Genomic DNA, 22,687 nt, shown 5'->3' on the forward strand with positions numbered 1-22,687 from the left:
AGCCAACTTCACATAAATTTCCTTATTTGTAGAGATATGAAATATGCAAGTACGTTATCATTCCTGTAACTATTGTGCATCACACAATACACAAGTCTCGTTTCTTACGCTATAACCTAAGTTCTCCAAAGAATACATAAGAAAGTATATTCTTTTCTATACGTAAGAGAAATGAGTCTGATGTTAACGTTAAATGATTAACTAACATGGTACGCAATTACTGAAAATCCTAAAATTAGAGTGAAATTATAACCTGGCTCTTGTTCTCAGCAATGTGTGACCATAAGATGCCATTTTAACTCTTCAATCCCCATTTACATAGAATGAGCATAATACAGCAACATCCCTAACTCTCATGAGTACAATATTCCATCTAGCATAAGATGATCTTTCAAAAAATTACTCACTGGGAGAAAAAGCTATTACTCAAGGCCTCCAATCTAGAAATTTCTTCTGTGCATTGACGTTTTCTACCCTACCACCACTGTTGTCTTCTCGGAACTCAATTCTGACTGAGTGAAACCAAAGATAAAAAGAGAAAAAAGATTTGATTGTGTGAATCCCCCTCTTTGAAACGTGTATTCTCTTATAATTACCTACAAAGCCAACCTCCCAACACATAAGCGGGTCCTCAGACACACCACACACTTTTACAGTAATGTGTTCATCTCCTCTTTCATTTCTTCCTTGAGAAAGGTAAATGTAGAGCCCAATTTAGAGCACAGTTCAATACGAATCAAACTCTAATTATTATAGTGTTGTCATCCAGATAAAATGCAATCTCAGGCACTCAGAATGCAGGACACTTCATTCTTCAAAGCTAACCCAGACTCACTACTTGACCTTTATTATTTCTGCTTCAACGTGTGAGTGCTATGTTCCTGATAGCCCAAACGACTCAGCTTTCACTAAACAGGCATGCCTTTGCACAAGAGCTGGCTGCAGTGTGGGTTTCCTTTCCTCCCCATTGTGTCTATGTTTTCTAAACCTGTTCCATTCTACTTCTCAGCTCCTGACTTGGGAATCAGAGTTCAGCTCTGATGGCAATTCCTCCTTGAAGCCTTTCTAAAAATATAGACAATCTAATACATGTATCAATTCAAAATTTTAAAGTACTAATATTTAACCCTGATATTATGCAGTCCTTATGTTTTCTCACTAAAATTAAGGTATTTGAGAGAGGTGCTTGGCTGGGGGAAGATTGCTTCGTTTAATTTTACAACCTTTAAACCCGTCACTACTCTGGGTTTATTGACACAACTAACCTGCTAATAAGAACAAAAGGAGTACTTCCTGTATGCAGTTTTAGGGAAGCAACATCACCCAGTTACAAGTCAACATACAGTATCTAAAAAAATTAACTTGTGAGTAACCCTAAATTAAATGTAAGAGATAATTCATAGGGTTGGGAAAAGCAGGGGAGGTCATGATAACCAGCCACCACTACAAGCTACAAACTTGTACCTTTCTCAGATTCTCACTAAAACCTGACATGAAGACTAGAGAAGCTGCAGGAATTCGTGCTACTTTAACTTATTTGACCCTAGCATGTCAGCTTATAAGAGGAATTATGCAAAATAGCTGCAGGGATGTGTAGAATCTGTGACATTCATGTTTTCGTGGCTGATCAGTGGCCTTGCCCAGTACCCTATTTGCTTGAGAAAGGAAGGAGCTGATCAAAAAATCTTGTTTGACTTCTGTCTTTGGATCAATATATTCCTTGCAAATGTTCTTTTTTGTCTTTCTTGCTCTATTTCTGTCTCTCTCACTTGTCTTTATCTCTCTCTGTATCGCTGTCTCTTTCTATCTCTCTCTCTCTACCTCTTCTTCCCTTCCCCACCCAATTCTACATATATTACATGATTTTTATGTCATTGTAGTTATACAAATATATAGCATATATTTTGAGACAATACCTTCTGTAGTTCCTTAGTTCCTATAATAAGGGAGAAACAAATTCAAATACTTTCTGAGGAAACAAGTCAAGCAGAAAAAAGAAGACAGTTGCTTTACAGTCAGGAAGCTAAAACTATAATGATGTCAAGTGAGTGCTGGATTTTGTAGAGCACTTTCTGCTTTTAGTCTCCCTTTATACTATGAATAAACTCTTGCAATTGCCTCTTAGGTAGGGACCCTTGAAAGGTGAGCCGAAACTAGACAGTGAAGCTGAGTATTCTGAAATTTGAATCCATCATTTCGTCATAAACCAGTTCAAACTTCAGAATAGTTTGGTTTTAAGATGTTGGCTCATTGCTTATACACAAAACAGGATGCCTTATACATACAGTAAATTCTAAAACATATGAGATGAAATTTCCACACCTAACAGCTTTTCACTATGATGCCTTGCCTTCCCCAGACATTTGGCATAATGTCCTTTCAGTCACTTTGACTTCGGCAATTTCCTTATGATTCATACACCTGAGTTTTCCTAGCGTCAGTAATGACACCTGTGTATGCTGAGCACTTAGGGTTGTATAATTCGCCTCATCTCACTAACTCACTCAGCCTGCAATTTGGCACCTGGTCCCATTCTAAGCACGAGACATGCACACAGCTCCTGCTCTGGGGATGCTCTAGATGCAGCATGGGAGCTAACCTGCAAATAATAGGCCCAGGTAGGAAAGTGATAGGACACCCAGCTGCTGTGAAGGTCAAATATGATGTCACAGTAAAAGCAATTCATGAGGAGTGAAGTTCTATTGAAAGGAAATATTACTCTCTCAGGACTTGATTGCCAACCCCGATCCTGGGTTTTATGCATGGTTTCTAATAAAGCTGAGTTCCCTGGCCAGCCCACAATTATAAACAACTGTATTTTTGTTTTGTTTGTTTGTTTGTTTGTTGTTTGTTTTTTCTTTACTCATTTGCAATGTGAGTTTGGTAGTGATTCTGAAAAAGAAATCATTTCGAATTTTGGCAAAACATACACAAAACTAAACTCCCTTCTAACCTGAGTTGGGATACCTGGCACAAAACTTAGGGCATACATGTCGTGGTGATCTGTCGCTTAGGTTTCAGATTTCAGAGCTAGTAAGTGAATCATGATAGGTCAAAAGAAAGCAATTAATTTAAGTAAGAAAACTGCAATGGCTCAACAGGATGCCAAACTTTTGCACAAACTCAATGGCACTTTTTACTTTGAGGTACTGACTCTTTAAGGGATCTTGGGTGCAGCTGTGGTGGTACCGGTAGCATCGGGTACTTTAACAACTTCTGAACAGGCTTCCTCTTAAATAAGGCTTCTGTTAAACCACAGATATTATGACAAAGTGGTTCTTCTCTGAGAATTTTGTTAGAGATTAAAGCCCTGAGAAGAAATAATCTTTGAGGCAATTGTCATAGAAAGATATAGCCACCCATAGTAAGGAAAGGAGAAAAATCCACATCATAGGAACTGACAGAAAGGATTTTTGCATTATGCATGGTGGAATAGATTCCTCTGTCAAATAAGCAATAAGCACCTTGGTGGATTTTTTTTATCCATGTTACTTAAAGTTTCTAGCCTTTAGAATGCATTAACGCTCACTTTGATTGCAAATCATTCCTGGAGACATTTTATTTTCAGTAGCAACTTTTTTTTTCCTTAAGTCTTCTTATGTTAAGAAGAAAAGCCCAATGGGCGGAAGCAAATGTGTCCCCCCCCCCCAGTTTTCCCACTGGTTCATTCCATTCCATTTCCACTCTTTTCGCGCTCATTTATACCTTAGCATCATGGCGCGGTAGTCCTACAATATCAAAACTACCTCTTAACACTGTTTAACCTAAGTCACCTCTCTGTTCTTCAATCTCTAAGGGACCAATTCACTTTTTAAAAAATGAGGTTTAATGGTGCTAAATTTGAAACACCAACGATGAGTGCAGCAGTGAAGAAGGTTCAAGAAGACAGTAGATAAGGGTGCCTAAAGTCAAACAGTCTAGAAAAAAAGAAGATCAAATACATAGCGTTGAACAATTTAGACTTCTATCAAAGAGGAATAGAAGAGAAATGGACCACGAGTGTTTCTTTCTCTGTTCATTTATTAGTCAAGTATGGAGACTACAATTGGTCTATGCTAGACCATGTATCTATTGCAGACAATGAAAAGCCCAAAGCAAATTATTAGTTGGTTATTCAAATAGTGGAAGAAAGAGGGGAAAGGTATATTCAAGAAGATACTAGATAATTGTGCCTAAAGTCAAATAACCTAGAAGAAGAAGATCAAATATACAGATTAGATAATTTAGACTTTCCTAGTAGAAGAATAAGTGGGAGTTGCCCACACCGAATTCTTATAGCAGATAAAATGGTCCAAATTCTGCCTTTTGAAGCTTTGACTGCTACCCCATCCCCACATAGTCATATAAGACCATTGGCTATCTCTTGAACATTCTGTGTTGGTTTCTGAAATTTGGATTGTGCTTCCTTGATGAAGAGCAAAGTCTTTGACTCTTGTGACATTTCATTATGTTCGTCACTCACTGAAGCCTGGATGTCTTCCATCCATTGTGGGAATGTGGCTTTCTCTGACCAATGCTGCTGGCAATGTCTTCTCTGTCCTGTGAAGTTTTGAATTCTTTGTTATCTATCCCGTATCAAAGCTCTGCAAATTGAGACCGTCCTTAGGCCCCACAATTCCTCACTGTCTTTGCCCTTCATCGCCTCCCACCTCCCATCTTCCCTCTCATTATAAAGTTTTGGGAAATGGAAAAAACAACTCATCTCTGACAAAATATTGTAACTAAATACTGATAGCCATCTTTTGTATCTATATTTTCACTTGGTTTAATTTCTCTGTCACCTTTGAAAAATGTCTTACTTGTTAATAATTCTCATCTACAAAATCAAAAGCATTGGGGTAAATGGAACACTACTCCATTTTTGGTGGGAGTGCAAGCTGGTACAGCCCCTTTGGATATCAGTATGGCGATTTCTCAAAAAAAAAAAATAATAAACAACCTACCTCAAGACCAAGCAATACCACTTTTGTGTACATACCCAAAAAATGCTCAATTGTACCACAAGGTCATGTGCTCAATTATGTTCATAGAAGAATTGTTTGTCATAGCCAAAACCCCTGGAAACAACCTAAATGCCCCTTGACCAAAGAATGGATAAGGAAAATAATAATTTATACAATTGGAGTATTACACAGCAGAAAAAATAATGACATCTTGAAATTTGCAGGAAAATGAATGGATCTAGAAAACATCATATTGAGTGAAGTAACCCAGACCCAGAAAGACAAATATCATATGTACCCACTCAAAAGTGGCTTTTAGACATAGAGCAAAGAAAATCCAGCCTACAATTCATAATCCCAGGGAACATAGACAACAGAAAGGATCCTAAGAGAGACATACATGTATCTAATCTACATGGAAAGTAAAAAAAGACAAGATCTCCTGAATAAATTGGGAACATGGAGACCATGGGAGAGCGCAGAAGGAGAAGGGGAAGGAAGAGAGAGGAGCAGAGAAAAAATATAGTTCAATAAAAACAATAATAAAATTTTTAAAAAATCAAAAGCATTGACAATTGAGAACCACTTGTAAAGATACCATCTAGCTTCTATTGCCTTTTGTCTTAGGGTTTATATTTCTACAATAAAGCATCACCACCAAAGCAACTTAGAAAAGAAAGCATTTAATTTTGGACTCATGGTTCCAGAGGGTTAAAGTTCATGACCATCAGGGCAGAAAGCATAGCAGCAGGCAGGAGCAGCAGTTGAGAGCTTGCGTCTGAGCCACAAGCATGAGGCAGAGAAACTTAAATGAAAATGGCATGGATTTTTGAAACCTAAGCCTGCTTCTGGAACACACCTCCTCCAACAACGCCCCATCTTCTAATTCTTCCCCCCAAATTTCATCAACTGAGGACCAAGTATCAAAATGCATGAGTCTCTGAAGGAACACTCCCATTTCTACTTATTTTATTCTTTGAGATTTTTATTTAAAAAAATTAAGACAATCTATTCTGGTCATGATTCCCCTCTCCCATCCTCCTCCCTTTTTATCCCCACTCACTCAGCTCCATTCAGTTTCTTTCTCTTTGTCTTTAAAAAAAAAGCAAAAATAAAGCAAGGAAACACACACACACACAAAACACGTACAAAATCCCCATAAAAACACAAATTTGGAAACTAAAATATGCAGGCAAAATGTAAAAAATATTGTTTAAATGCCCAAACACAGAAATATGAGACCAAAAATGTCTACAAAAATACTATTGAGTTCATTTTGTGTTGGCTATATAATCCTGGGCATAAAGCCAAAAGTGAAATATGGTTCATACACCCTGTAAGACTCCATTGGAGAATTTTTTTTCCTTTGTAGGATGTCTAAATTTCAGATAGCTTCTTGTTTAGGTGTGAGAGCGCATGGTCACTTTCTTCTGTCAGCACGGAGATCCCATCTGATTTGAACCCAACAGGCTCTGTGAGTCCTACCTCCATCTCTGTGAGTCATAAATGTATCAGCTCTCTTATGTCTGGAAGACACTGCTTCTTTAGAGTCATCCATCCCCTGGGAACCTTCTCGTCTTTCTGCCTGCTCTTCTGCACATAACCCCTGAGCTCTGCTTGAAGAAGTTGGATGAAGAAATTCTATTTAGAAATGAGTACTCCAAAATCTCTCATTCTCTACACATCGTCCAGTTATCTGTCTCTGTGTTAGTTCCCATCTGCCGCAAAAATAAGACGCTTTGCTGGTGATGGCTGAGCAAGGCACTGATCAATGGACGTAGCATAAGTCATTAGGAGTCATTTTATTGCTGTGTTCCTTTAACAGAACAATAGTACACAGTCTTCTATGGGGCCATTCTCTTTAAAACCCAAGTCCCAATAGTTCTTCAAATACCAAAAATTCTAAGATAGCCTGACTGTAGATTACTCATACAATTAAAACACGCACTGTTGGTTGAAATTACAAAAATTAGTCAGAGAGAATTGCCAAGAAAAGTAGTTTTATTGTTTTAAAACATGAATAAAAATTGAAAACTCCACATAATATTAACATGCATGGGTGTTGGCTTTGAGTGCCTTCATCAATGCATCTAGTCATTATCCCTGGCTAAGGTTGGTGTCTGGCCAACTGATGCAATTGGGATTAATGACCAGCATGGTGTGGAGGAGCTTCCTTGCTTCTCGGAGCAACAATATGACTAAGAAGTACTGAGGCATATGGTAAAACAATATAAATCAAATGATTAACCTTACCTACTTAAAGCACAAGCTATCTCCAAACCCTACCTAAAGTTTTTCTTCCATAAAATAAGGAAAGGTAACATTAATGTGTGTGTGTGTGTGTGTGTGTGTGTGTGTGTGTGAGAGAGAGAGAGAGAGAGAGAGAGAGAGAGAGAGAGAGAGAGAGATCTGTTTGTGTGCCTGTGTGTATCTGTGTCTATGTCTGTGTGTCTGTGTTTGACTGTCTGTGTGTTTGTTTAGTGGTCATGGGCATTGATAGTGAAACTGTAAGTCATGATGTGGCATTTGTCTCATATGGACATTTATTATCTCCAACTACAGAGGGTGAGCAACCTAATCTCACTGAATTTGCCATCTTTTAAAAGGCCTATAATGGCATTGATCCTGCTCACCCTGACAACCAGATGATCTTCCCTAAAAGCCCTTTATACAGCACTAGGCACATAGAAGATGCTGTCATTTTTGTTTGCCATCTGTGTTTGGTAATTAAGTCCTTGACTTCATTTCCTTACAGTTAAGTGTTTTCTCTGAATAAGTCTCTAATGCATACATCACCAGAGGTGTCAAAAAGTTTCTCTCACCAAGATAGTTTTTACATACATTTATGCTATAATTGAGGGACCTTATATAGATCATGCCTCCATTTTATAGATTATATAGTGTGTTTCTTAATGTAATTTTCAAAATCAAGATGTCAACTTTTAAGCAAAGCTCAATTTTTTGCCTACTTCAGAAAAGTTTGAATATAAAAATGTTAACCTCTTATTTTTCTTTAGCAGTTTGTAGTTCAAGAAAAACAGACAGTAAAGTATATTAACAAAAGTTTTTTCAAACAATGTAAGTACGATTTCAGATTTTCTGCTTGTGTTAGACTTTATTAATTCTTTCATTAGTCTACTATTTTCTGATATAATTCTAAAGGCATCATTAGCTAAGGATACTTCAAGTGTCTTATGTTTTTATAAATATTTTTATCTTAGGCAGCACATAATGACAGTACAGCTCCCTTCTGACTAACCTCAAAATCAAAATATACAAACAAGGAGGTTCATTTGTGAACACCATTTTAAAGAAATATCTTTTAGGGAATAAATTTGATTATTTTTTATGTCCTGAAATACCATAAGTTAGTAAGGCTCTAATAAACCATTCAATGAAAAAAAAAGTTAAGGTTTTTTAATTTAATAAAATGAAAATTATAATGCTTATATGCTTCCCTTTATCATACCACAACCCTCAATTAGCCCTGGAAAGGGACAAAACCACGTAGATTGTTCAGCTGCCTTTAATATTAACAGAAACATTATATATTCTACAGCCTCTTGTGTTGGTCAAACTCTGATGTATGTTGCCTAATGCTGACATGCTGGGGCAAGATGCTCCAATTTCCTCAGATAGAGTGATGAATAGGGAGACAGGAGAGCCTGTTGCAATGAATGAATTATGTAAGTGTCCTACACAGGAGCGAAGAACAACTGTTGAAAATCCAAGTAAAATGTACCATTTTGGCAGTCCTGTAATGTAAACAACAGGAATCAACCAGTCAATGATAACTCTCTCTCAAATAACATTACATTTTTTTCTTTCCACAATAAAGAGAAAATTGCCATAAAGGGGAGATGTTAAATACTACAATATATACTTTGAAAAGGATTAATGCTCTTCAAATGAACAAGAAGTGATATTTTCCCCTCTCCCCAACTGGAGGGACTGTCTTATCCTGCCCCTTCCTCTTTCACTTCTCTTTTGAAATTCAGTACTTGTACTGGGAAAAGGTTAAAAGCTCCAGACAAGTAAGGAAAAATCCCCTTGCCTTTTTCTTACCTCTGTCCACTAGACCAAAGATATAATCCTGCAGCTGAAACAAAGCTTCTCATGAAGTAATCAATATATCTTCCTTCATGTAGATAATGAATAGCCCTCTATATTTGCAGAGGTGTGATACTTGGTTGAATGCCAAGCGATCGTCTGGGTCCCTCCTAGAAGTAATGTAAGTGGATGTTTATTCTCCTACTCTTTGCTGGTAAGGAAAGATCTTAAGTAGTTGGTCTGTCAAGATCACAGAAGCAGAATCTGAGTCCTATCTCTTTCCCATTGCCCAGACTCTCTCCTTTCTCCGTAAACTTTCACCACTGAGATGATTCAGTAAAATCAGTGTGTGTGTGTGTGTGTGTGTGTGTGTGTGTGTGTGTGCACGTGCATACATATATATGAGTTACAAAAAATTGATTGCTATTTTCATTATAGACATCAAGATATACTTTTATGCTTAGTTAATAAAATGTCTTTGTACATACTACAAAATAAATAACCTGAAAACAAAAGAATTGAATTTTACTAAGACTCAATGTTTACAATGTAGTTGAAACAAGTAAAAATATAAACATGTTTTAAATAACTTAAGCAATATTCATACTCTATACAATTCACTAGATGGTGTGAGAATGACAGGGAGCAAACTGTCTGTGCCTTTAAGGCATGCTACCCAGAAGATGAGGAAGATATAAGGCCGAGTCCTTACATGCCTAATGCTGGGGTTATGAAAATCCAACTGAGGGGGGTTTGAGTGTAAAGATGTTTTTTATAAGACAATTAAGCTGAAACAAGACAGAAGAAAGCGGGGAGGGAGGGAGGGAGGGACGGAGGGACGGAGGGACGGAGGGACGGAGGGGCGGAGGGGCGGAGGGGCGGAGAAATGAAGGAAGGAAGGCAGGAAGGAGGGAGGGAGGGAGGGAAGGAGGGAGGGAGGGAGGGAGGAATGAAGGAAGATAGGAAGGAAGGAGGGAGGGAGTGAGGGAAGGAAGGAGGGAGGGAAGGAAGGAGGGAGGGAGGGAGGGAGGGGAGGGAAGGAGGAAGGGAGGAAGAAAGGAAGGAAGGAAGGAAGGAAGGAAGGAAGGAAGGAAGGAAGGAAGGAAGGAAGAAGTTAATTGATTAATTGCAGGGGTACAGATCAGGGGAGGGAAGACAAGATGTGCTCAAGCAAGAGCGGAAAAACAAGACAGCAGTAGAGAAGGCAATGAGAGCTGCCAGGAAGAAAGAGGAATGAACGTGATCCCCCTAGAAAACTGTGTAGGATGATAAACTTCAGTGTGGGTTTGGTCACAGGACTTTGGAGCTCCAATCAGACAAAGAAGAAACAGCTGGGAAAACTTTATAGAATTACAAACTTTTACTTTCCCTGGGATTCTCTTTTCTTTGAACCCACTAAATACAGATTTCTTTTCTGGCATGGTGTGGTCACATGGAGCAAGAGACACCAAGTCCTTACCACACCATTTAACCTGCATTGTCTCATTTAAGACTCAAGATAACTTTTACCAAATGAGCGAACAGCTTCTTGCTGAGGTATAGGATTTTTTTTTAATATATGTATCCCAAGCATCTCAGAATGGCAGATCCAGAATTAAACCCAGGTTTTAAGATCTCTTCTCTATTGTTACTTACATGACTGCAAACACTGGACCTGTTAGCTGAAGAATCTTATTAAATAATTGCTTATTTTTTTTTTTTTTTTTTTTTTTTTGGTTTTTCGAGACAGGGTTTCTCTGCAGCTTTTTTAGAGCCTGTCCTGGAACTAGCTCTTGTAGACCAGGCTGGCCTTGAACTCACAGAGATCCGCCTGCCTCTGCCTCCCGAGTGCTCCTGTCATAGAACAGAGTGGTTAAGGCTGTTGCCTTCATGGTAACTACATTCAACAAAGAAACAGACTATGTCAGTAGCTTTTCTTTCTTAACAAATTCCTTTTTTCTAGGGGACAAAATGGTGTTCATGTTTCGGAGGGAAAGAAGGGCTCATTCATGATTGGACTCTACTGCTTGGCTATCTTCTATGTCTAGTCATATTGTGTTGGTAATTCTCCCCCCTCCCCTTTTAGGATGATTTTCTTACACATTTCCTCAAAGTTTTTCTGATATACTATCTCACAGCATGACTATGTGTGAAGGAAAAGACTGCCGATGTTAACATAGATGGTGTAGTCTGTCACAGTAACTGAAAGCCAGAGACAAGGAGAGCGAGGAAGAGAGGGAGAGAGAGTATGAGCATGTGTGTGTGGTGTGGTGTGTATGAGAGAGGGAGAAGGGAGAGACAGAGGGAGGGAGGGAGGGAGAGAGACAGACAGACAGACAAAGAGAGAGAAAGAGAGAGACACACAGACAGACAGACAGACAGAGAGAGAGAGAGAGAGAGAGAGAGAGAGAGAGAGAGAGAGAGAGAGAGAGAGAGACTTTTAAAAGCAGATGTTTGTATGACCTTCCTACTAGAAGCCAAAGAATCCCTAGGGTAACACTTAGAAGAACTGGTCCAGTCACTTCTGGTTTCTAACCCATGCTTTGTTTAAAAGGGGTGCAGTGACCTGAAAGTCTAATTACCCCTCTCCAAATGTCTGTTTCTTAGGCTGCTGGTAGCAGAAAGTGGGACTAGTTGACAGCCATCCATCCGAATCATATCCCATAAATAACCTGGGCAATTACTCTGTGCTGTGCTGCAGAAGTCAGTGGGTACTCGGGAAGAAAAGAGTAATGCACTATGAACTCCAAGTCAGGTTAATGCAAAGTGGAACTCTGAGTACCGAGGCTGTTCGATGGAAAGCCGAGCATGTGTCATCACCCCCTCTGCGGCTACAGACGTACAGCTATCTTCAAACTCAGGAGCGACTCATCCAGTCTTACCAGAAGAGCGGTGGGGTGGGGGACACCACATGCTGAGCTCTAGAGAATACCAGGTTGCAATATGTTGAAATCATCAAACAGAATGTGGGTTCATGTGAAGGAGCAGAGAAGGGGAAACTGCAAAGGGCAAAGGGGCGATGAAGCAGAATAAGAAAGAGCCAAGCAGAACCTTGCTGAGGAAGCTGTGGAAAAGCTGGTCTGGCATCAGAGAAGGGTCTTAGCTCAGTTTCTCTAGCAAGAGTAAGCAAAGAACCTCAAAGTGTCTGTGCCTGACAACAATCACCTTTGCCTTCCATCAAGGAGGCCTGAGAATTAAGAGGAACCCAGAAAACGAGAACTGGTTTCCATCAGGGTGTCTCAGCTTATGAAGCACATCATGCAGAGTCACGTTAGTGGGAAAGACCTGGGACAATATTCTTCTAATACGAATTGATGCTTAGGCCCAATGCAGAATATCAGAATTTCCCCAGGGCACACGTGGTATTTAAAATATATTCCATTGACGAGTCTTATAAACAATTCATTTTAGTTACTCCAATTAAGTTTAGTGATAACCACTGCTTGAGAGAGAAATTTTCATTCCTTAACACATACTGGGCAATGGTGACAGATGTCCTCCCATGTTCAATTTACCTTCATGGGGATTCACAAAAGGATGCCCCCATGAGTTATCCTTGCAAGGCATACAAAATCTGCTGCCACCAACATGTTTCTGATGGATGCCCTACAGTCTGGTGGCTGCCTGCCATTTTGACAGAAGGGTACAGATTCCGAAGTCCAGGCATCATCGCCACCATCTTTGTCAGAGTAGCTTTCAGAGCACCGGGGCAGCCTGAGAGAGGAAAGACCGCAGAAGGCTTTCAGAACCTCCTGGCAGCAAGGGGTTGCTCACCAAGACCCTAATTGTAGATCGCAGTGCTAGGTGCTCAAGGCAAAACACCACACCTTCCTCTGATGGAATTATTATTCAACTTGCAGGCCTAAAACAAACTTCTAAGAAGGACTCCTGTGGTGTAGAAACATTTAATTAATTAGAAAATTGCATGTGTGTTCATTAAACTTGTATTTTCCAGCAGACAAGCCAGACTAAATAAAACCATGTTCAAAATCAAGCGTTCACGCAGCAATTCCTAGGGATCTATGCCCACCTGCAAAATTAAAGCTGAGCTGGAGCCACTGTCTGCTTCTTGGTAATCCCGACTCTTTCACCTTTCCCTCCCTCTCCTAACTGCTGGTGAGTTGAGGTCTTGGTTTAATTAATGCTTCCATCTGTAGGCTGCTAACCCTAAGAAGCCTGCGGCTCTGTGCCAGGCATTTCTACACACAACACCATGGTGCCAACCTCCACATCTGTATTTGCAGCGCAAAGCATTGCTGCAGAATGCTGACAAATGGTCCTTTATCCAAATACTTAAAACCTTCGCTGTAATAGTACAAATGAAAGGCTGCTAAAGCATCCTTTAATTCAAACACATCTCTTCCCATACGGTTCTGTTGGGTCGTCTCTTCAAAGATTACAGAGTGTCCTTCCTGCTCAGGTCCCCATCACCTCCCACCAGTGGGGAAGCCACATGGAAGCCTGCTAGGGCGCATGCTGAGTCACTTCTCCACTCTCTTCTCTCTGCAGCTCCAATGGAAAATCGGTGACATGGGCCCAAAACGAAAAGAGCAGCCGGGGCCAACACCTGTGGCAGCGGCTGTCGGTCCACATTAACAAGAAAGAGAATCCCAATCAGACAGCGGTCATCAAACCCTTCCCCAAGAGCACAGAGAGCCGCGGGCCAGGTGCAGGGGCTGGCAGCTCTGGCCCTGGGGCGGCAGGCGCTGGTGGCGGCGCTGGATGCGCGGTGGCAAGTGGCCCGGAGCCTCCTGATGCGGGCCCCAAGGCTCTGTACGACGTGGTGGAGACTGAGGAACGCTTCCCAGCAGCTGCCAGGCCGCGCTCTCCGTCGCCCATCAGCACTCTGAGCCACCTCGCGGGCTCAGCGGGCCGCACTGACGACGACGCGCCCTCACTGCATTCGGAAACCGCAGCCCGCAGCAGCTCCTCCCAGGGCTCGCTCATGGAGCAGATCAGCAGCGTGGTGACACGTTTCACCGCCAACATCACGGAGCTCAACTCCATGATGCTGTCCACTGCGGCGGCGCCCGGGCCAGCCGGTGCCCCTATCTGCTCGTCATACCTGATCCCCACAGAGATCCAGCTGCCCACGACCATGACGACTTTCGCGGATATCCAGCCACTGCCGGCCATCGAGGTGACTGGAGGAGCTCAGCAGACGACAGGGGCATCACCTGCCCAGGAGACTCCTGCAGGAGCTGAGGCCACACCAGGCAAACCCGACCTGGAGGAGCTGGTAGCCCTCACTCCGCCATCGCCCTTCAGGGACTCGGTGGACTCGGGGAGCACCACCCCAAACTCGCCGGTCTCCGAATCAGCCCTCTGCATCCCATCATCTCCCAAATATGACACTCTCATCATCAGAGATTACACGCAGAGTTCCTCGTCGTTGTGAACCACTGAAAACTTCCCTGGGATCGGCATGAGCAGCAGCAGACCTCCGTGTCACACATGGGCGCAGCGACACCCAGAGCCACCCCAACAGAGTCCCTGAGGTGGATGATGCCAAGGGCACACACAGTGGAGACACGAGCTCAACAGTGCTAGTTCACAACAACCGATGACGACACCAACCACACATCTTCTGGCAGATTATCTTCTAGTGGCCTTAGAAAAACATGGGCTTTTAAGAAACACTGCTTCTATTTTGAGAGTGCTGGCTGACCAGGATTGGTTGAAGCAGTTACAATACCAAGTGCTTTGGGCGGAGGCACCAACAGTGTGGAGCAGCACCCGGGACCGTGAAAAGTGGAGTTAATAAGCAACTGTAAAGAGTTTTGTTTGTTTACTTCATTTTCCCAGAAGAGTCTTTGATTCACCAAACGCTGAATGTACATTTTCTAACAAACTCAAACATCTGGGACCAAAAAGTTAACCTTCCTGTTTTTTTCCTTCCTTCCCCGGTCCTGTCGTGTAGACCTTGGAAAGCTAACAGTCATTAGAGACTGGTATTTCCTGAGGCTTGTGAGTTTCCCGAATAACACAAACGGGTAGTGAGTGTTTGCTAATGGACAGAGAGTTTCTAACAGAGACTTTCCGATCAGGCTGTGAGATATTCTTCCAAAAGCCTGAATCCTGGATTCCAACTAGTTATTTCAGATTCACCTCCATTAACCAAGAAAACCAGTGCAAGATTTCTGGACTATTTCACCATGTTGCCAATCAATACTGGAGTAGCAAAAAAAAAAATATTTTCTGGAACACTGTTTTGTAATTCCCTCACTGGGGTGCATTGTGTAGCTGGAAATTCTCTTTGTAATAACTCGTGAGCTGTAACCTGGCTCTCCTTCACGGTACACAGGCACTCCTCTTTATGAACGCCCGTCCGTTAGTGTTGCCAGCTGAAACAGTAAGATCCACAATGAGCTTCCTCATTCCCTTCTTGTAAGAACCTGATATACAAAGAGATCCTCTGTTGGTGGTGGCTATTATGTCCCCAGTCCCACTTATGAAAGAGTGGTCCAGAGACCCTATGAAGATGCAACACTTGGAGGGACTGTTATGGAAAAAAAATAATAATACAGAATCTCAATATAGGAAAGTCAGCATAGCAAACGTTTTGCTGTGCCCTCGTGAGCAGTAATTTTATCTTTTCTTGGCTGCTTATATGGGGCAGCTATGAACTATGACAAATGTAGATTTTTTTCAAAGCAATACGGAATACTCAAACAGAGGAACCTTAATATCAACCACAGTCTTTCTCAGCCATTCCAAAAAAGGCAAAGCAATTGCAATTCTTTACTTTTTAAAATAGTTATTAATATGGTTTGTGCACTGTCACCTTTTAAATACTGCAGGAAAGAGTTCTAGGGTTACAATAAAAACATACATGCTTTGGTGGGTTCACATAGGTAGAAACTGTACGTCAAGACCTGAATCTACTATTATCTTTTTATTGGTCCCATTGCAGCTATCCTCAGGTACCAAATAGTCTTGATTTTTAAATAAAGATAGTAATAAGAGGAGGTATTCTATAAATTTAATATTCAGTTGACCCAGCCTTATACTAAAGATAGCCTTATGAGAAAGATTTGCCAAGAGACAGAAGTATATTTTTTAGCAGAGAGAAATTTAAATAGAAGTTTAAAATTCTTATTTCAGTATCCTTGATATCCTTCTTGCTCTCTCTCTCTCTCTCTCTCTCCCTCTCTCCCTCTCTCTCTCTTTTTCCTTTTTTTGGTTGTTTTTGGTTTTTTGTTTTTATTGTTGTTGTTGGGTCTTATTTTTGTTTGTTGGTTTACCTTCTGATTTTAAAAGAAATTGAAACTGGAAGTCTACCCATTGGCATAATCTTTCATTCTCCAGTTTTAAGGTTTTTAATAACTACTGCCATTGCTTTTCTGATACCCGTTCTTATTTGAAATTTTAAATGGAATCTTTAATGTTAAAGCATTAAAAGCTAAAAATAATCCATAAATGAATCAAGCTTCCTAAGTCAGATTTGAAAATAACATTATCAGAGCAATGCAATCCCAAATAATAATGGGATTCTTGGAAGAGAAAGAAGTCTGGCTAACTTTCATAGCTTCATTGAAAGGGAATGCCTGCCTCTCCCTGAAAATCCATTGTAAATACTTTGATGTCAATGCCCCTTGGTATCCATCAAAAACAGTGCATTCACCTGGGGTTAGAGTCTGCTTTCCTAGGTGTTAATATCTTTCTAGATATGCTCTACTTTCTTGTTTCACTGACTCTTTACCTTGGTTTCCGTTTTACTTTTATGTGTAGTAACTTTTACTCTTTCAACTTTTTTGTGACAGAGTGCTTTTTTTTATGATTTCCATGACATGTCTTTTCTTTTAAAATTTACTACTTTATTAGAAATTGCATTAGAAATTCAAGTTTATTGCAGTTTCCATCTATAATTCCTCATGATGTCATAGTCAGTTATAATAAAAATAATTTATTCTGTTAGAGGGAGATAAAATTATTTTTCTATAAGTTCCCCAAACATTGTCATCTAATTAAATAGATTGTATATTGCACATACCAATAATATATCTTTGAAATCTTTGATTTTGGAATGATGCTAACTCTCTCTTTGCCAGTTCTAACACCAGGTTCCAAGTAATAACTATAATATGAAAAAAACTGAATATTTATTCTAGGGCTAGGATATGAACTTCCCAATTCATTTGAGTACCTATTTTTACTGAGTTTCCTCGATAACAATCTAGGCCAGGTACCCAGTGATAAACCACTTGGGACTTAAGTGACATAAAGGAAAGATGAGAATGATAAAGACCCAAACAGTGGCCTGAAAGGAGATTTTGGTTCTGAGAAGTAAGAGGAGACCTGGTTTGACTATATTTATTGGTCTACCTTTTGAGAAGAATGAAGTGAGCCTGAGAAGATCGTGTTGGGATGGGGCTAGACATAGAGAACTGGAAAGGAATCTGGAGAGGAAACACATAAGAAAATTGACAGATGCAAAGGAGAAAAATCTCCAAACGTGCTAATTTTTGAACGTAATATTCTTTTTCCAACGACTGATAAACCAGCAAGTGACCAGAAGGACTTGGAGCTATTTATGACTGTAAAGGCATTGTATAATGGCTCTGCTGCAGTCTGACTTCCAAACCAGGAATTAAACACTCTTTTAAAGAAAAAAAAAGAAAAAAAAAAGAAAAAAAATGTCCTGTGCTAGTCTCCCAGCAAAATGTACATGGTCTGGAGACTTCAAAGTTATTATATGAGTTCTCATTTAGCAACAGCTTATTAATAACCCTCAAGCTGTCTGAATCTCTATAGTTACCATTTACAATTTTATACTGTGAAAAAAATACAGATCAGTGAAAGCATAAGGATGATTCAGAATTTGTCTTGAAGAGGGTCTGAGGCCTGGGAGAATCTCAAATGTCTGTTGTTGAATGGGGCATGTATAAAACAGTTGGCTGGATTTCACTGATCTTCCAGATGTGAACAAATATACTATGTATATTGTGTGTCTTTCTAGAACTCAATGGCAGCTGCTGGTGATGTTGTAATTAGAAATCTATATAGAATATAGATGTTTAGAGAGATGGTGCCAATACTAAAATATTTGTGTGGGCTACAAGTGCTTGTACTTCATTTTTTTCTGCACTCAGAACTGATTGGGTTTTACAACTGTGTGCACAATCTGTTCTTTTTCTGTTGTTGCAGCTTGTACTATTAAAATGATAGAGAATGTTAAATTATTTTGATGTGAATTGCAATGGTTTTTTTTCATAAATTTTAACATTTTTATCAGCATTGTTTCGCTTTGTACTTGTATAAATGTGATTTATTTTAGCATTTTAAAATATACTTGCCTGCTTCTCAGTTGTCTATATCATGTTACAGTTGGTATTTGTGAAGCCAGTTACTTTTTTGAAAAATATTAAAAGAGAAACAATGATATGCCTTCAGAATTATTCCCCTCAAACGCTTAGACTATTGTTCGAATAGTATTTCCCGAGAACGATAAGAGTCATTTTATAATTTAGCCTTAAGTTCTGAATCATAACATACATTTGAATTATTATCATTGGGTAATAAACTGAAGCAAATCAACCTCAAATCAAACAGAGATGTTGTCCTTAAAGACGTCTACATACGCTTTTTTAGATAAAAATATTTACATTAGAAAAATAACAAGAGGACTGCAATTTTGCTTTTTAATCTATGCATACAAATTATAGGAGTATTTTCTAACTTATTTCTCTGGATACTGTTAAAGTTACACACAAAATTGACAAGGTACATGCATGTACATGTGTGTATAGATTTTCGTACACAATTTACATATTTACTCGTGGCTCTGTCCGTAAAAGCCTTTGTAAGCAATTCTGGAATGTGTGTGTGTGTGTGTGTGTGTGTGTGTGTGTGTGTGTGTGTTTATGTATATAAAACTTTCCAAGGAAAAAACGTTGTCATATAACCCTTTAATTTTGATTCATAAACCCTTAATTTCTTGAATACCAGTTAGTGAAAACATAAAAAGCAGGATATATACTTGACGTGATTAACAAAAGACAGTGTATATTTTTAAATATATCCTTTCAGTGTTTACAAGCCATGTGATATTTGTGTTCTAGCATAAACTATACAAGGATATGAATGCAAGAAATTATATTATTGTAAAAATTATATTTAATCTTAAAAAAGGTAGCCATTTTCCTACAATATCACATTCAACCCTTCATTGTGTTCTATTTTTCAGCAAGCCATTCACACAAAATTCATCTAAAAGTGAGATACCTGGAAAAATAGTAGGGAAAATTTATCTTCTAAAATTTAAGTTAGACTTGTTTCAGGAGAAGGGTAGAAAGTCACTCAAACCCAGAGAATGACAGTAAATGCAAAGCCAGATTTATCACCCTAACAATGTCGTATCTTAGATAGGTTAGCCTAATTTCTCTCCAACTTAGTTCCTTTAACAAAAAAAAATGGGGAAGGGTAAAAAGCTGTGATGTTTCTTTCATTTCTTATTCCTGGGACAAGAATGCATGTTTGGTACATAGACGATATTTGTATAATTAGTACCAATAGCATTTAGCACATAGCAAAAATTCCACAGAAAGCTTAAATTTGTGGTGCACAATCTTGTGTGGAAATAGAACAAGTCATTTTTTAAGTTAAAAATTTGTCAAGACAACCTACTGAATGAGTTCTCTTTTGAGGACAGCAGTAATTTGATGTTGAATGTTACAAAAAGAATGCTTTTCCTCGCTTTGGCAGCACATATACTAAAATTGGAAAGAATTTTTTTCCATTGATGTCTACTTAATGATTGCCAATATTTTCCATGCTGTGCATAAATAGTCAGCTTTAGAAAAAAGTCTCAAAATGTTTACTTATGGCAGCTAGAGAGATGGTTAAATATGTAAATGTATTATCAAATGTATTATCTCCTTAAACATGACCATAACACCTTTTCTTTCTCGCAAGATATTTAGAAATTCAAGAGCAGCTGATATATTTTTTAATTATTTAATTGTTGTTAGTCCATAACATCCACAAGGAAAATGTTGGAAATTAGCTTCTCCGGTCATTCCTACATTTCCAGATGGAAGTGGGACCGGAAAACTTAAACTTTCACATAGCTAAATACTTTTTAAATTCCCTTTACTCCAGGTTAAAGGCCCTTATTTTGAACATGTGCATGAGTCTTTCTGAGTGATACACTAGTTATACACTTACAATCAAGCTTACATTCTCACTAATTAAATGTAAAAAGGTTAATTTTATATATTAGTGCACCTCAGTAATAAGGTAGATGTTATATTGTAAATTATAAGAAGCATATGTCCACAAAAGTACATATTTGGTTCTCCTTTCTGAGCTGTTGAACAGCAGCAGGCAATCTATAAACGTTTCTACAGTTCTTAAAGATTCAAAAGCAGAATAATTCCAAATAATTTACTGTCTTCACCTCAAAATGTACCAGTCTGCAATATGCAGATACGTAGATGGAACTTGTCACTAGAGAGCAAGAATTCCTAAATCACACTTTGCAAACGCTATAATATAGACTTCTAAATATCTCGCTTTGTTCAATTAGTATTGACAATGATTTGCTCTCCGGCTCCATGAGGCTATTCTCAGATGTTTAGAGGAGAATACTAACGCGGTTTAGCTTCTCCATATTAGGCACGACCCTGACCTGTGGGGCATCTTTCTCGGTGTTGCTGTGCATTCTCATCCTGTTTTCTGACGTGGCATCCCAGCACCAGCCCATTATTTCACTTTCACAAGTCAACCTGAGGATTTTTCCCCCAGGGCTTTATTATTTTGCTTTTGATTCATTTTATTTATTTTATTCAGGAATTTTGGTTCGTTTAACGCCCATAGCTTGAGATGAAGCAATATCAAGAGTGCAGTCTATCCCAAAGTTAGCAATAGGCTGTCAAGAAATGCCCAGAATCTGGGTTTAGAAGCCATATCCAAGTTCTGAATTTGCCTAAATGACAAAAGTTGCACAGACACATCTATGAAAATAAAAGATCAAGGTAATGATGTCAGCCTTTATTTGTCGATTGCTACGTTTCACTTGGTTAAGGTCTCTAAACAACTTAAATCCCATCATCGTCCAGGTACATGACCCGACTATCAAATGACCTGGAATCCATCTCAATGCATACAAATAGAAATGTCCGAGTGTAAATAAACAATCTAGTGTCCCTAGAAAAAGCAGAAACAGACTTTGATGGGACATCCTAGCTAGTTTTAGCTCACCAGGATGAAAGAAGTTAATAGTGCGAATAGGCAATGATTTAATTTGAAAGGGCCAAATTTGACTTATAAGGAAGATGAAGGGGATAAAACTTTGAAGTGACAAAATGAGAATCAAGACCTTAAAAGCAGTGTTGATGATGGCAAAGCCAATAAGCAGACTGTGATCCAAAAGAAAGACTAATGCAATTGTATCACCGAGTGATGTTGCATACAGAACAAGTATCAGTCAACATAATCATGACACATGAAAAGCGAATAGTAAATGAACAAAGGCAGATGTAAGAATATTCACTTCTAACAAGAAGTAGTTCAAGCACAAATATATTAGAACAGTCCAAATGGATGTTTTCGTGGGTAAAAGAGTTAGAAGATAACATAATCCTTAGCCGGCATGTGATTATCACTATGCTTCAAAATTCAGAAAACAAAAAAAATAGAATGAAAAGAATTTCACAATTGCGATTGTTACCATACATTACTAAAAAAAAAAAAAAAAAAAGAAATGTCAAAAGCCAAAGGAATAAAATGAAATAGAAAATGAGAAAAATCAATCAAGTAACCAAACCAGCAAGAATAACTAAAGATATTCAACTGAAGATTCGTATTTCTCTCAAAAAAAAAAATTATACGTTCACATAGATTTTTTTTTTTTTACTAAAATCACAACCTACTAGAAATGAACACTACCAGGCTGATCATGGTAGTGGCACATAGCTGTAATTCCATTATCATGGAATAGGAAAAGTAGGAAGAACTGAAGGTTAAGGCAATTTTAGGAAACTTAGTGAGAACCTATCTCAAAAGTGAAAGCTAAATTAATAAAAACCTTCAGTCAAGGGCTCTGCACATTGTAGATTAGCTGAAGAGCCTTCTAAAGAATGCAGATTTTACCTAAAGCTATTTAATTGAAGATGATGAATTATAAACAGAAAATATAATACAATTACTGTTGATTAAATAAAAAGTAGTAAAGTGAAGCAAAATGCAAGAAATCATTTAAAGGTATCATTAACACCAGCCTTTTCATTTGAAAGGACAAAGTACATGAGAAAGAATTCCTTGGATGTAATAAAGTAAAAGAATCAAAGCACAAAAGCTGGTAACGAACAGATAGAGGTAGAGCAGAGAGAAGGAGGGGAAACTAATAGGTAACATTCCATTCTAATGAATAAGTGTTGGGAGCAGTGAGACCCCAGATCCTGAATTTCTTGTAATCCCCTGATCTGAGTGCCTACAGCTGCTCTGAGCATGAGTCCTTCAGGAGTTCCTGATGGCAGGAGAGTGGTTTCTAGTGGTTTTGGCTGGGGCGTGGCTATCTCTATATAATCTGCCCCTGAACACAATAAAGGGGGCATTCTTGTGGAATTCAAGGATAACCTGTGTCGTCGTCTCTCTGTGTGTGTGTCTGTGTATTTTAACCTCCAGCCCCTTGCTCGAAGCTTGGTAACAGGGTTCAAGCGCACCGAACGCAGACACGGGGGCGCGGTGCGCGGCAAATAAGAACATGGAGATGA

At 39.1% G+C, this 22,687-nt stretch overlaps 1 protein-coding gene across 1 annotated transcript in view; it reads left to right on the top strand.

The window, feature by feature from the left end:
• The window catches only part of Grm5 (glutamate metabotropic receptor 5), a 370,074-nt gene extending 355,704 nt beyond the window's left edge, over positions 1-14,370 (top strand). The window contains 1 exon segment of the mRNA XM_038314030.1: positions 13,482-14,370. Coding sequence (XP_038169958.1) covers positions 13,482-14,370 — 889 coding nt within the window.
• Positions 14,371-22,687: the final 8,317 nt, after the last annotated feature.

The sequence above is a fragment of the Arvicola amphibius genome, chromosome 12 (genome assembly GCF_903992535.2).
Source record: "Arvicola amphibius chromosome 12, mArvAmp1.2, whole genome shotgun sequence".
NCBI lineage: Eukaryota > Metazoa > Chordata > Mammalia > Rodentia > Cricetidae > Arvicola > Arvicola amphibius.